The sequence below is a fragment of the Castor canadensis genome, chromosome 11 (genome assembly GCF_047511655.1).
Source record: "Castor canadensis chromosome 11, mCasCan1.hap1v2, whole genome shotgun sequence".
NCBI classification, from domain to species: domain Eukaryota; kingdom Metazoa; phylum Chordata; class Mammalia; order Rodentia; family Castoridae; genus Castor; species Castor canadensis.
Window position 1 is genome coordinate 43,595,534 of NC_133396.1, and position 12,037 is coordinate 43,607,570.

Sequence of the window (12,037 nt, forward strand, 5' to 3'; positions counted from 1 at the left end):
TGCGCCCACAAGTCTGCCGGAAATAGCTGTGCTCTCACTACCGAGGCAGGGAACAGGTGCCGGCGAGGCGGTACTCAGAGGGATTCAGCTTCCACCCGCTGATCCAGTGCAGTGCATGCTGGGCCTTGTAGTCTCAGTTTCCCGGACAGTCAGGGCTGGGCGGCTGCTCCGGGAGGAATCGGCGGGCGCAGGATGTGAGCTCATAGCTGGGATTGCTGGAGGCCACAGGCCAAGGGAGGCACGGAGTCTGTTCGCCACTCAGCTGAGAGGAGAGGCGCTCCTGAGGACGGTGAGAGCCGGGCCTGCAGATGCATAGGGGAAAGAAGGGACGGACCGGCCCTCGCGGGGTTCTGGGGAAAGGCGTGGGAGGGCATCACGGAGATGGGGGGTTTCCAGTCCTCCTCTATGGGTTAGTGTCAGAACGGCCTGCGGGCTGCTGAACAGCCTATACTGTCCTCAAGAGGTGGGGTATTGCTAAATTCTCCAGGACACTTTGCATGAAGCCTAAGCTTCACACCTAGGACCTCTGCCCTCTCTAACCAAGATCACCTTCCCCAGGCCTTGCCCCGTATAGAACGGATTTCTGTGTCCTTCTGCTTTTAGGACCCCACTTCCTACCACCGCCGGGGTTGTTTGCCTTTTGTTCTGCTTGGGTTCCCATTAGCGAGACACAGGTCCGCCCCTAATCTCAGTTATCCCCAAATATTCACACACGAAGTCTGGAAGAAAGAGCACTGAGGCTATCAGTGGAAGCTTCATTCTCACTGGAATTTCTTTCTGGGGCGTCACCTGCCACAGGATTCCTGGAACTCATTGGTCTGGGTGGAATCTGGCCTGACGTCATCCAGGACCTCAAGGCAATTGCTTTGTAGGAAAGGAAGAGATTAGCTCTGGATTTGTCTTCCTGTTTTGGCAGTCCTAGCCATTGAGTTCCATGGATTTGGCAGAAGAACACGTATGTGTGCTTTCTTTGATCCTGGGGAAACTGGGGCTGGACACAAAGTACATGGGGAACTTGCTAAAAACCTGTTAAGGGGTAGATTTATTCCTTTGAGGTGGGCGGAGGAAGGTAAGGTGATCTCACACCATTCTAGTGTAACTTACTCACTAGTCAATCTTCCGGGCTCTTCACATACCCCATCATTGGACAAGCCACCAAAGGGATTCTCTTCTCATGGCACCCACTCTGCCTCTTCCTCAATCATTCTTCCCAGGGACCTACCTAAATCTTTTCAGGGACAGTTTCAGCCAATGAGCTGAATTGAGCTAATGAGTTATATACTTCAAATGTGCATGCCACTTTTTGGGGAGTAGAGCACTAAATGTACCATGTTTCTGGTTGCATTTATAAGAGATGATGAGGAACTGAAAACTCCTGCATGTTGTGAGGATTAAATGAGATGTTTCCACTTTTTTCCTGTTTCCTTTACTACCTCTGTGGTCTGAGCCTTCGTCTCTTGCCTGGACCACTGCTGATCTTCCCACCTTCTCTCGTGACAATGCATTTCCTACACAGCAGCCAGAGTTATCTTTGAAAAATGTAAATAAATCAAATTATATCACTCCCCTGTGTAAAGCCTTCCAATGAATTCCTATACTATATTGAAGTTAATATGAAACCCAAGCTCTTTACTGTCATCTAGTATCTTCTTTCCCTGGCTTTACATCAAACCAACTTGCTCCTGCTTTCATTGCACCAGCCACCGTATCCTTATTTCTGTTCCTAAAACTTGTTTCTAACTTTGCCTTTCTTCCATCTGTCTGTAATGCTCTTTTTAGACCTGAACTGAAATATCACCTTCCCAAAGAGGCTTTCCCTGTCACGTTATCTTGTCTCTCCCTGCTCACTCTCTTGTCCCTGTTTTATTCTCTTTATTGCACTTACCACATTCTGCAGTTGCTTTCCTTGTTTATAGTCTGTCTGCCCTTCTGCTAGAATATAAGCTGCATGAGGATGTGACTTTTCTGTATGTGTTCTCTTCTCTGTTTTTAGTGCCTGGTACATGCCAGGAACACAGTAAATGCTAACTTTCTCTTTTTTTGGCAGGGCAGGGGGGCATTTACTGGGGTTTAAACTCAGGGCCTACACCCTGAGCTACTCCACCAGCCCTTTCTGTGATGGGTTTTTTTCAAGATAGGGTCTTGCGAATTATTTCCCTGTGCTGTCTTTGAACTGAGATTCTCCTGATCTCTGCCGCCTGAGTAGCTAGAATTACAGGCATGAGCCACTGGCACAGCGCCCAGCTTGGGTTTTCTTTTTTGTTTTGTTTTTTTAATTTTTGTTAACATTGTGATGTTCTTTGAACTGCATGAAGGGCTGGGAATGTAGCTCAGTGGAAGAGCTCTTACCTAGCATGTGCAAGGCCCTGGTTTGATCCCCAACATGAGGGGTAGGGTGGGGGAAGAACTAGAAATAACTCCTTGAAGCAAGGTAATGGTTCCCTACTTCTTAATATAGTAGGTACTCAATAGTTTCATTGCTAAGTGTATTAAATGAGCTAAAAATATATACCAAACACCGAGAATAGTATCTGATACATAGTAAACATGCAGTGAATGTTAACTATTGTACTTTTTTCTTCAGTGAATGAATTTTAGTGATTCTATTTTTTTAGTTTTTCCTTTTTTATTTAACATTTTTATTTTTTCTTTTTTATTAACATACATTAATAGTATAAGGGGGTTTCATAGTTCACCCCCTGTATTAAATTCCCTTAGCCCTTCTCCCCCTTTTTTTTTTTCCTGAGACTATATAGCCCAGGCTGGCCTCCACCTTGAGATCCTCCTGCCTCAGCCTTCCAAGTGCTGGGGTTATAGGTGTGTGCCACCATGCCCAGCTTAGTGATTCTTTAGATAGCCAAAACATAATACAGCTGTCTCTTGTCTCTTGGTTTCTCTGGAGCACTGGCTCTTGGACCAAAATCCAGGGGTGCTCGGGTCCCTTAGGTGAAATGGTGTAGTATTTAAGCTATGTACATCCTCCTGTGTACTTTTAATCATCTCTGGATTATTTATAATACCTAATGTAAATGTATTAAGTATAATACCTAATGTCATGTAAATAGTTGTTACTCTGTATTATTTAGGGAATGGTGATGAAAAGAAGTCCACACATGTACAGTAAGGACAACTTTTTAAAAATATTTTCAATCCACTATTGGTTGAATCCAGAACCTAGAAGAGTCAGAAAAGTTTCACACGAATAAAGGAAAAAAAGTAGAATCAATCACAAGGGTGACCTGAGTTTGCTTTCCTTGCTCCTCAATTCTGTGAACTCCTATTAGTGGGTTTTTTTTGGGGGGGGGTTGAAGTGGGGTTCTTTTTTTTTTTTTATTCATATGTGCATACAATGTTTGGGTCATTTCTCCCCCCTCTCTCCACCCCCCCCCATTAGTGTTTTAATTTCCACATTACTTAATCATTTTTAAATTTATCATCTTGTCTTTTCCGGTTCGTTCTCCCAATTCTTGCTGGGGGGTGGGGAGGAAGAGACAGAACTAGATTCCCTCTCAGGAAAAAGAAGCAAAAATAGTCATCCTGTAGTTGTTCTGCCTTGAAAAAATGGTGACAATTTCAGGAACTTGGGGCAAGGCGGGTGCCAGAAAGGGGAAGTCCAGGAAACTCAGTGGGAGCCCAGGTTACTCCTGCCAAGCACACTGGCCAAGCTGCCTCCAAAGCTGGTCTGCACTGGCCTCTCCTGAAGCCACACTCACTTTCCTTCCTGAAGCCAGACTCCTTCCCAATGTGCTAAAGTGAGTCTTAGAGCAGACCGCTCCTGAGCTAGAATCTTGAGAAAGGAAGTGCATCCTGTCCCTCAGGCTCCTGGGAAACTCCTAGGCTGGCTGGATTCCCAGTAGATTGGCCTGGAAGTTTGGGAACCTTGAGAAGAGAATATCTGGAATCTGACTGCAGGGTCCCAGGACAATCTGTTCCTCTGGCTCCCTCCGACTAGTTCCAAGGGTTTACTTGTCTTCCTTGCTGCCCAGTGCTGAGCTGAGTCTGTGGGGGATGGTAAGGTGACCAGGGCAGGGCTGTGGGAGACTGTGCTCCCAGACCTGCTTCTGGTGCAATGAGGAGCAGCAGCAAAGTCATTCTTACTGTTGCCTAGGGACTTCTTTGCCCCTGTCAGGGATTATCAAGGAGGGTTTGTCAGGATTGCAGTGAGGGTTCCTACAGTTGTCCTCTCCTCATTTGAGGACTTTATTCTGCTGACTTCTGTGTTCTCTCCCATTTCTTGCTCATAGCGCTGAGAGTATGAGGCTCTGGCCTCCACCGGCTACTCACTTCTGACCACTTCCACCACGGCGGAGCCTTCCAAGCCTACCTCCTGCCGTGTGGTGATCTACCTGCAGCGGGAGATGTCAGGGGACACTTGTCTGTGCCCAGCCTCAGGGGCTAAGCCCAAGCTAAGCAGCTTCAAGGGAGGAGGGCTGGGCAACAAGTACGTGCAGCTCAATGTGGGCGGCTCCCTGTACTACACCACCGTTCGGGCACTCACCCGCCATGACACCATGCTTAAGGCCATGTTCAGTGGGCGCATGGAGGTGCTGACTGACAAAGAAGGTGAAGCATCAGGGTTCGTTGGGCAGTGGGGAGGGAAGGGGGAGTCATGAGGAGATGATACCAGGGCAGGATTTATACCCAACAGATCTAGACTCCAGATCCTCTTTCTTCTTCCCCTTTGAAATTTCACATAGAATGTTGTACACTTATACTTTTTTCCAGGGAGAAAGGTCCACACTTTTAAAGTAGGAAACTAGGACAAGATTCTCCTAAGTACCATCTCTGTAGACATAGGCAGTAGACAGAGGGCAAGAAGGGACTGGTGGTTTCTGTGTTGCCATGGTGGCCTGAGTTCCCCTGAGCTTAGTGTTCTGTGGGCCCCTGCAGAGCCTGGTGGACCTGTGTCTCCCATGGTGCACACCAGTTCCTGGACTCAGGGAGGAAGGCAAAGAACAGCTAGACCATCCATTCCCACTTCTGCCATCCTGGGCACTGTGCTCACATAGCTCCTTTCCTTGCTACTTGCCACCTGGTTCATCAGGTGGCCTGTTTCTGAGGCACCTGGAGGCAAACAGTAATCCTGTGGGGGCCATCTGAATCCCTAGGCTGGATCCTCATAGACCGATGTGGAAAACACTTTGGCACCATTTTGAATTACCTCCGAGATGACACCATCACTCTCCCTCAAAACCGGCAAGAAATCAAGGAATTGATGGCTGAAGCAAAATATTACCTCATTCAGGGGCTGGTGAACATGTGCCAGACTGCCCTACAGGTACACAGCAGAGTTGGGATGGTTTGATGATGTTTGGAGTTGCTCCTCCTCTAGGGATGTAAGAGTCAGTTCCTGGCAGGCTGAGTGGGAGATGAGGTTGATGAGTTCAAACCCAGTTCGAACAGTGAGATACTACCTAGGCCTAGCAACCTGGCAGCCAGGTGTTCATGCCCATCAATGTGAGCAGGCTCTGCTTCTAGTTCATTTGGACTCCAGGTCTTCTGGAAGTGAGGGTTTGCTTGCCAGGGGCTGCATGATCACTATCTGATGCCTCCTTACCAAGCGAGGGATGGCCAGGGTAAAGGGGTTTGGGGGATACCTGGCTAAGCCTAGCTAGCACAAGATCCCAAAGAAGACTCTGCTCTGTATGTGTGTCACCAGGACAAGAAGGATTCCTACCAGCCTGTGTGCAACATCCCCATCATCACATCCCTAAGGGAGGAGGACAGGCTCATCGAATCTTCCACCAAGGTACCTGAAACACAGAGGGCTGTGGACAGGGGATGCCAGGCCCCTGGCGTGGCCCTCACTCTCTCCTCCCTCACAGCCCGTGGTGAAGCTGCTGTACAACAGAAGCAACAACAAGTATTCCTATACCAGGTAGGGGGGTGTCTCTCTTGGGGGCCTAGGGAAGGGATGCAAAAGCAGCTAAAAGAGCTGAGCAGCCAGAGTGGACATTGGGCAGCAGACCCAAAGGAAGCTACGTGCATCCTGGAGCAGAAGGCATGGTCTGGGTTTTGAAACCAGTTATGCTAAGGAGGAGGAACAGGGAGTAGAAGGGAAATCAGGGCAGAGGCCCTGGTTGAGATGTGGATGATGCAATGTGAAATATGCCCTTACTGTATATCATGTCACAAATGTGCAAGGTATTTTTGCCCACCTTGTCTTAGTAGGTGGAGGGCAATGCTAGGAAGCCAGTGGCTGGGAGTCCTAGCCTCCTGCAGCCTTTGTGCTTCCTGCGACCTTCACAACAGGCAAGTTGGCTATACACAGGTGGCTGCAGGCTCCGAGTCCCAGACTCTTCCAGTGACTCCCTGTGAACAGGCACATTGCCAGTGTCACCCCCAGCAAAGAAGGAATGCCACCTGCTGAAGTAGCAGTGGGACTTCTTCCTTCCAGGCTCAGAAAGAATAGGCTCCACTACTCAGCCCTCCCTGCTGTAACTGAAAGCCAATGCCATCCCTTTTCCTCACAGACTCCCAAACTCACAGGGTCTCCCCAGCACCTTGACCTATCTTCCTTTCAGCATGATGGGGCTGGAGGGTAGACTGCTTGCCCTAGCCGCTCCCTTGTGTTGGAACCTCACTCCCAGGCCAACTGGGTTTTTCAGCAACTCTGATGACCACCTGCTGAAAAACATCGAGCTGTTTGACAAGCTGTCACTGCGCTTCAATGGCCGTGTGCTCTTCATCAAGGACGTAATCGGTGACGAGATCTGCTGCTGGTCCTTCTACGGCCAGGGTCGGAAGTTGGCAGAGGTGTGCTGCACCTCCATTGTGTATGCCACGGAGAAGAAGCAGACCAAGGTACGGGGCCTTCTTCTGCCCAGGGTGCAGCTGCTCGAAGCAGGTCAGGTGTTGCCCCAACCAAGCCTTTCCCACACAGAGCAAAAGAGCCACACATTTGGCTCTGTTTCCCAAACATGCTGTGTTGGTTCCAGCTAGGACAAAGCCAGAACAAGAGGTTGGGGGAACTGACAGAAACTATTTGTTTCTGACTGCCAAAAGACAGACTCATTAACCAGCAGAGAACTTCCTGGTACAGTGGAAAGGACCAGGTCTTTCAAGTTAGCCCAGTTCAAGTTTGAATTCTCGCTCCATCACTTACCAGTTGTCTGACTTTGGATAAGCCATTTAAGTCACCTGAGTCTGATTTCTCATTTGTAAACATGAGAATGAGAGTGTTAAGTTTAACCAAGATGTGACAATGAGATAACTCCTCTGAAGAAGCAGTGTACTGTCATGACAATAGCTTGGGCTTTCAAATTAAAACATCATTCAGATCTCCCTGAGCCCAGCAAATGGGGCATTCCTGCTCCATCAGGAATGACTCTGGAGTGACATCACAGTGCCAGGCACATAAGACATTTGCTAAGTAACGGTTTACATAAACTCAGCCATCTCCCCACAGAGTAGCTGCCTTCTGAGTATACATTCAGAAGCAGGAGGGCTTTGCTGGGGAAGTTGTGTGGGTGTGACAGGCTCAAATCGGCGAGGACCAAGCAGCACATTCTTGGCCCCAACTGCTGAAGTGCCTCTAGCTGAGGACTGCTGAAGGTGGGAAGGACAGTCCTGGTTCCTCCTCCAATATTTGGCAGTGTTTATAGAGGTAGGAGGGAGAGAGACAGTGAGAGTTAGCCTGGGGGCCATGTCAGTGGAGTCAGGGCTTGGGGTCTGGGTGAGCAGCAGCAGTTGTAGCACTACTTTCATCTTCCTAAGACTTCTCTCTTTCATGAACTCCCTGACCCCTCACCCCAGCTACAAGACAGGTCAAGCTAGAACCATCCTCCCCATTTGACAGATGAGAGAACAAGCTCCATATGACTAGGAAGGTTTACAAGAATTCTGGTCCCATAGCTGCCATCCCTTTTCTGTTTCTTTCATGCTAATCCTGAGGGTAGGAACCCTGGGTCAGACAAACAATAAAAAGTAATAAAGCTACTCATCTGAGCAGCTGCTTTTTTTTTTTTTTTTTTTAATGGCGTTTTACTATGTAGCCCAGGCTGGCTACATAGTAGGATCCTCCTACCTCAGCCTTCTGAATGCTGGTTTATAGGTATGCCCCCATCACACCCAGCTGAGCAATTGGTTTTTATATATGTATTTGGTTGTTTACTGTCAGGCTATTTACTAAGCTAAGCAATTTACATCTTTCTTATGATGCTGACAACTCTCAAGATATAAGTATTAGTCAGGCATGGTGGTACATATACTATACTCAGGAGGCTGAGGCAGAACTATAAGCTCAAGACCAACCAGGGCTACATGAAGAAACCCTATCTTTAAAAAGGGGCTGGAGGTGTGGCTGAAGTGGTAGAGTACCTGCCTCACAAGCATGAAGCCCCGTGTTCAAACCCCAGTACCACCAAAAAAAAACCACCTATCCTTCTGGGCTCACTGGTGGCTCACACCTATAATCCTAGCTACTCAGGATGCAGAGATCAGGAGGATCGAGGTTCAAGGCCATCCTGGGCAAAGTTTGTGAGACCTGTCTCAAAAATGCCCAACACAAAAAAGGATTGGGAGAATGGCTCAAGTGGTAGAGTGCCTGCCTAGTAAGTGTGAAGCCCTGAGTTCAAACCCCTGTACCACCAAAATTAAAAAAAGGAAGATATTAATTTCACTTTATACATATGGAAACTGCAGCCCAGAAAGCTTAGACCAAAGACCTCTCAGCTAGTCAGTGGTGGAACTGTGTTTATACTGAGGCCCACCCTTAGTGCATACTAGTCATCCATGAGATATTAGTCTCCTATCTCTTACAGTATGTCCCCTCACTCCTCATTGAAAGGGAGACCTGCCCTCCCTCATTAGACAACCAGCCACCTGTCGTGAATTAGGAGGCTTTTGGAGCAGCACAGGACCAAGAGTACTGACATGCTGCTCCGAGACAAAACCCGCCTCTTCCCCTTTGTCCCAGGTGGAATTCCCAGAGGCCCGAATCTATGAGGAGACACTCAACGTCCTACTCTATGAGACCCCTCGAGTCCCTGACAATTCTTTGTTGGAGGCCACAAGCCGGAGCCGCAGCCAGGCTTCCCCAAGTGAAGATGAGGAGACCTTTGAATTGCGGGACCGTGTGCGCCGCATCCATGTCAAGCGCTATAGCACTTACGATGACCGGCAGCTCAGCCACCAGTCTGCCCATCGGGACTGACAAGCCCCTCAGGGAGTCAGGGCACAAAAGGCTCTGTCTCCTGTCCTGTAGAGCCCTGCCCCATTGGCCACCCCTTGCTGCTGCTAGCATGCAGAGGTGACAGGCCCTACCTGAGAGGTCAGAGGGCCTGGCAGGGGAGGAGCCACATTCCCTTGCCCTGTCCCCCTCCCCCAGCATTTCCAGATTTCCCTTCCTGCCCAACAGAGGGGTGCTTCTGCTGTGGGGGAGTGGGCCGACCTCCCATGCCTCCTGTGATGAACATTCTCCTAGGCTTCAACTGAGGCCCATATGGAATGGCTTCATTCTGGGAGAAAAGTGGCTTCTGGTGCTGTGAAGGCCCACTCTTGAACAGAAGGTGGGGCTTCTTTTTTTCCTAAGGTGTTTAAGCACATGTTTGGCAGGCTTGGTTTTTAGAAATCTAGATGCTTAATCTAGATGTTGGGTGTGGTGATACACACCTGTAACTCCAGCTACTTGGGAGGCTAAGGTAGAAGGATCACAACTTTGAGGCTAGCATGGGCAACATAGTGAGACCCTGTCTCAAAAAATTTTAAAAAGGTCTGGGGATGTAGCTCAGTGGTACAGTGCTTACTAGCATGCGCAAGACCCTGAGTTCAGTCCCAGATACTACCAAAAAGGAAAAGGAAAAAAAACCCCTAGGAAATGAAATGAATTAATTTTTTAGTCCAATGAGGGGACTAAGTATTTCTGTTACCCTGCAGGGTGACAGGACCCTACCTAAGGCAGACATCAAGGCCTTTCTTGATGCTTTTGGGTTCTATCTTTAAAGCATTTTGACTGTTACTCAGCAGACTTGTGTTCTGCCCCAATATGTGTCTTTTCTGACCCTCGCCCCTTTTCCTGCAGAATCAAGCTAAGGGGGGAGGATAAGAGGAAACAATTAATAGCCAGGCATGATAGTGCATGCCTCTAATTCCAGCACTTGGGAGACTGAGGCAGAAGATATGAGTTTGAGATCATCCTAGGCTACCTAGTGAAATCCTGTCTTGAAAAAAAGAGAGGAAGCAATAATTTAAAAAAAATAAATAACTGATCAGCTTTGGCTTTGGCCAGCCAACCCAAAGAGCACCAAGAAAGGAAGGATGCCTGCACTGGGAACTGTAGTCTTAGTAACAGCCCATGAGAAAAGACATCTCACCCCACCTGTTAGGGCCACGTCACTGATTCCTTGGTTCTAACAGGATTGTCCTTTTTAATTCTCATCCTTGGATACCCTCAACTCCAAGACAGGCTGTCCTCACATACTCTAAGGCCAGAAGCCATCATGGGGGCCAGGAGCTCCTTTATGCCAAAACAAGCCACAGCAGGAAGGCTGCAGAGCCCATGACCACTGCACAGTGCCAACCTGCACTCCCAGCAGTCTATACAGAGGCAGTCCAGGCTTGGCCACCCCTGGCATCCATGCTTTGTGTCCTGGTAGGGGCTGCCAGTGACTAGCTTCTCAGCACAGTGATGAGAACAAACTAAGCCCCTTGAAAGGCCTCCATTCCTTCTTTTGTTATTTGGCCATGGAGATGCCAAGCACCAGCAGGGTGAGTTCTTCCACAGAGCTTTGCTATTCATCCCCTTCATTTGGTCTGGCCCTCAGAAACAGCTTATCTGAATCCTTGATTCTAGAAGAGTGCTGTCAGGAAGGGAGCAGCATGACCACATCCCTCTTGACTACTTTTATGACCACCAAGTGGCTGCATACAGCTGACCCCACAGAACCTATGGATAATGGCAGGCCCAGGGTTGAGCACTCATAAGGATATGACATGACATGGGGCAGGGACAATATAGCTTATTAATCAGGCATTTTATGTTAGTCTTGAATATATAAATAGCTCTCTTAAGACTCTCAGGTCAGGCACCTTGATCACTGGCTACTCATTCTTCCAGCCCTCACTGGAGTTAGGATGACAATCCATTTCCTTGGCCAAACTCAGGCTTTGGCTTTGTGGCTTTCCCATAGAGACTGGAATGCTTTAGCCTGAGGCCACCAGCTTATTTTCTCAGCTGCCCTCATAAAGCCCTGTAATACTCAAATTCCTTACTCCCCACTGAGGTATTTTCATACTTTTCCCTTGACCTCCACATCCCCGTTAGCCTCTACTTGGTGCTTTGACGCTCAGATTCTCAGCTGTCTCCATGATGTCTAGTCTTAGGTCCTGAGAAAGTACAGAAGTGCAGGGCTAGGCATTTGTTCTTTGTCAGAAAATATCTCCTTGGTTATAAAGAAAACACTAACACTGAATTCACTGAAGTGATGCTAGCTTCTTTAATCAGACTGTAGTTTAAGGGTTTGGGGAATTTCCCAGTCCCATTCAGAAAACAGGTCTTGTCAGTATGAATTTTCCAAGTACAAGAGCCCACAGGGGAATAAACAAAAATTATGGATGAAGGTCAAACCTTGTTGGTTTCTGAGAAAACTGAAAGCTTGCTGTTAACAATACAGACTAGTACTAGGCTTTGTTGAATTTGGTATGTGATTGGTCTGCTGAAGAATGGCACAGGTCCTGGCATGAGAATTTTTTCCTTATTCACTTAACTGCAATCCTTTGTTGCTCAGCCTAAGTGGTGGAAGTAAACACTAACTTCTAATAAAATTGTGTTATGATACACTGGTAATGAGTCATGTTTTCAGTGAGTAGAGCTTGGCCCACCTCACAACCCTTGAGCTTAGTTCTTGTATTTCTATTCCCCACAACCTAAGACTGACTACCCTATTGCCTTACAACCAAAGCTCCCCCTGGTGGAGGATAAGCACAACACTAACAAGAATCTGGAGCTGAGATTTAGTATTAATTCAAACTGACCTCTAACAACTACTGCAGTGATGGGGAGAAGGAATTGTAAGAATTGGGGCAGAATGCAGCCTGA

At 48.0% G+C, this 12,037-nt stretch overlaps 1 protein-coding gene across 4 annotated transcripts; it reads left to right on the top strand.

Moving 5' to 3' along the window:
• Window positions 1-20: 20 nt before the first annotated feature.
• On the top strand, window positions 21-11,776 carry Tnfaip1 (TNF alpha induced protein 1). Of its 4 annotated transcripts, none has more exons than XM_074046439.1 (7): window positions 21-289; window positions 4,245-4,563; window positions 5,109-5,278; window positions 5,660-5,749; window positions 5,826-5,878; window positions 6,525-6,804; window positions 8,918-11,776. In XM_074046439.1, the coding sequence occupies exons 2-7, from the start codon at window positions 4,359-4,361 to the stop codon at window positions 9,152-9,154; spliced, it is 1,035 nt and encodes a 344-aa protein (XP_073902540.1). In that variant the 5' UTR covers window positions 21-289; window positions 4,245-4,358; the 3' UTR covers window positions 9,155-11,776. The 4 variants fall into 4 exon arrangements, with proteins under 4 accessions (XP_073902540.1, XP_073902542.1, XP_020038084.1 ...); XM_074046441.1 differs by having other exon boundaries at window positions 22-289; window positions 6,591-6,804; XM_020182495.2 differs by having other exon boundaries at window positions 25-289; window positions 6,609-6,804.
• Window positions 11,777-12,037: the final 261 nt, after the last annotated feature.

Coding starts and splice junctions, on each gene's coding strand:
- Tnfaip1 (XM_074046439.1), top strand. CDS start 4,359: ATGTCAGGGGACACTTGTCTGTGCCCAGCCTCAGGGGCTAAGCCCAAG. Junction 5,879..6,524: donor AACAAGTATTCCTATACCAG/GTAGGGGGGTGT, acceptor TCTTCCTTTCAG/CATGATGGGGCTGGAGGGTA. Junction 6,805..8,917: donor CGGAGAAGAAGCAGACCAAG/GTACGGGGCCTT, acceptor CCTTTGTCCCAG/GTGGAATTCCCAGAGGCCCG.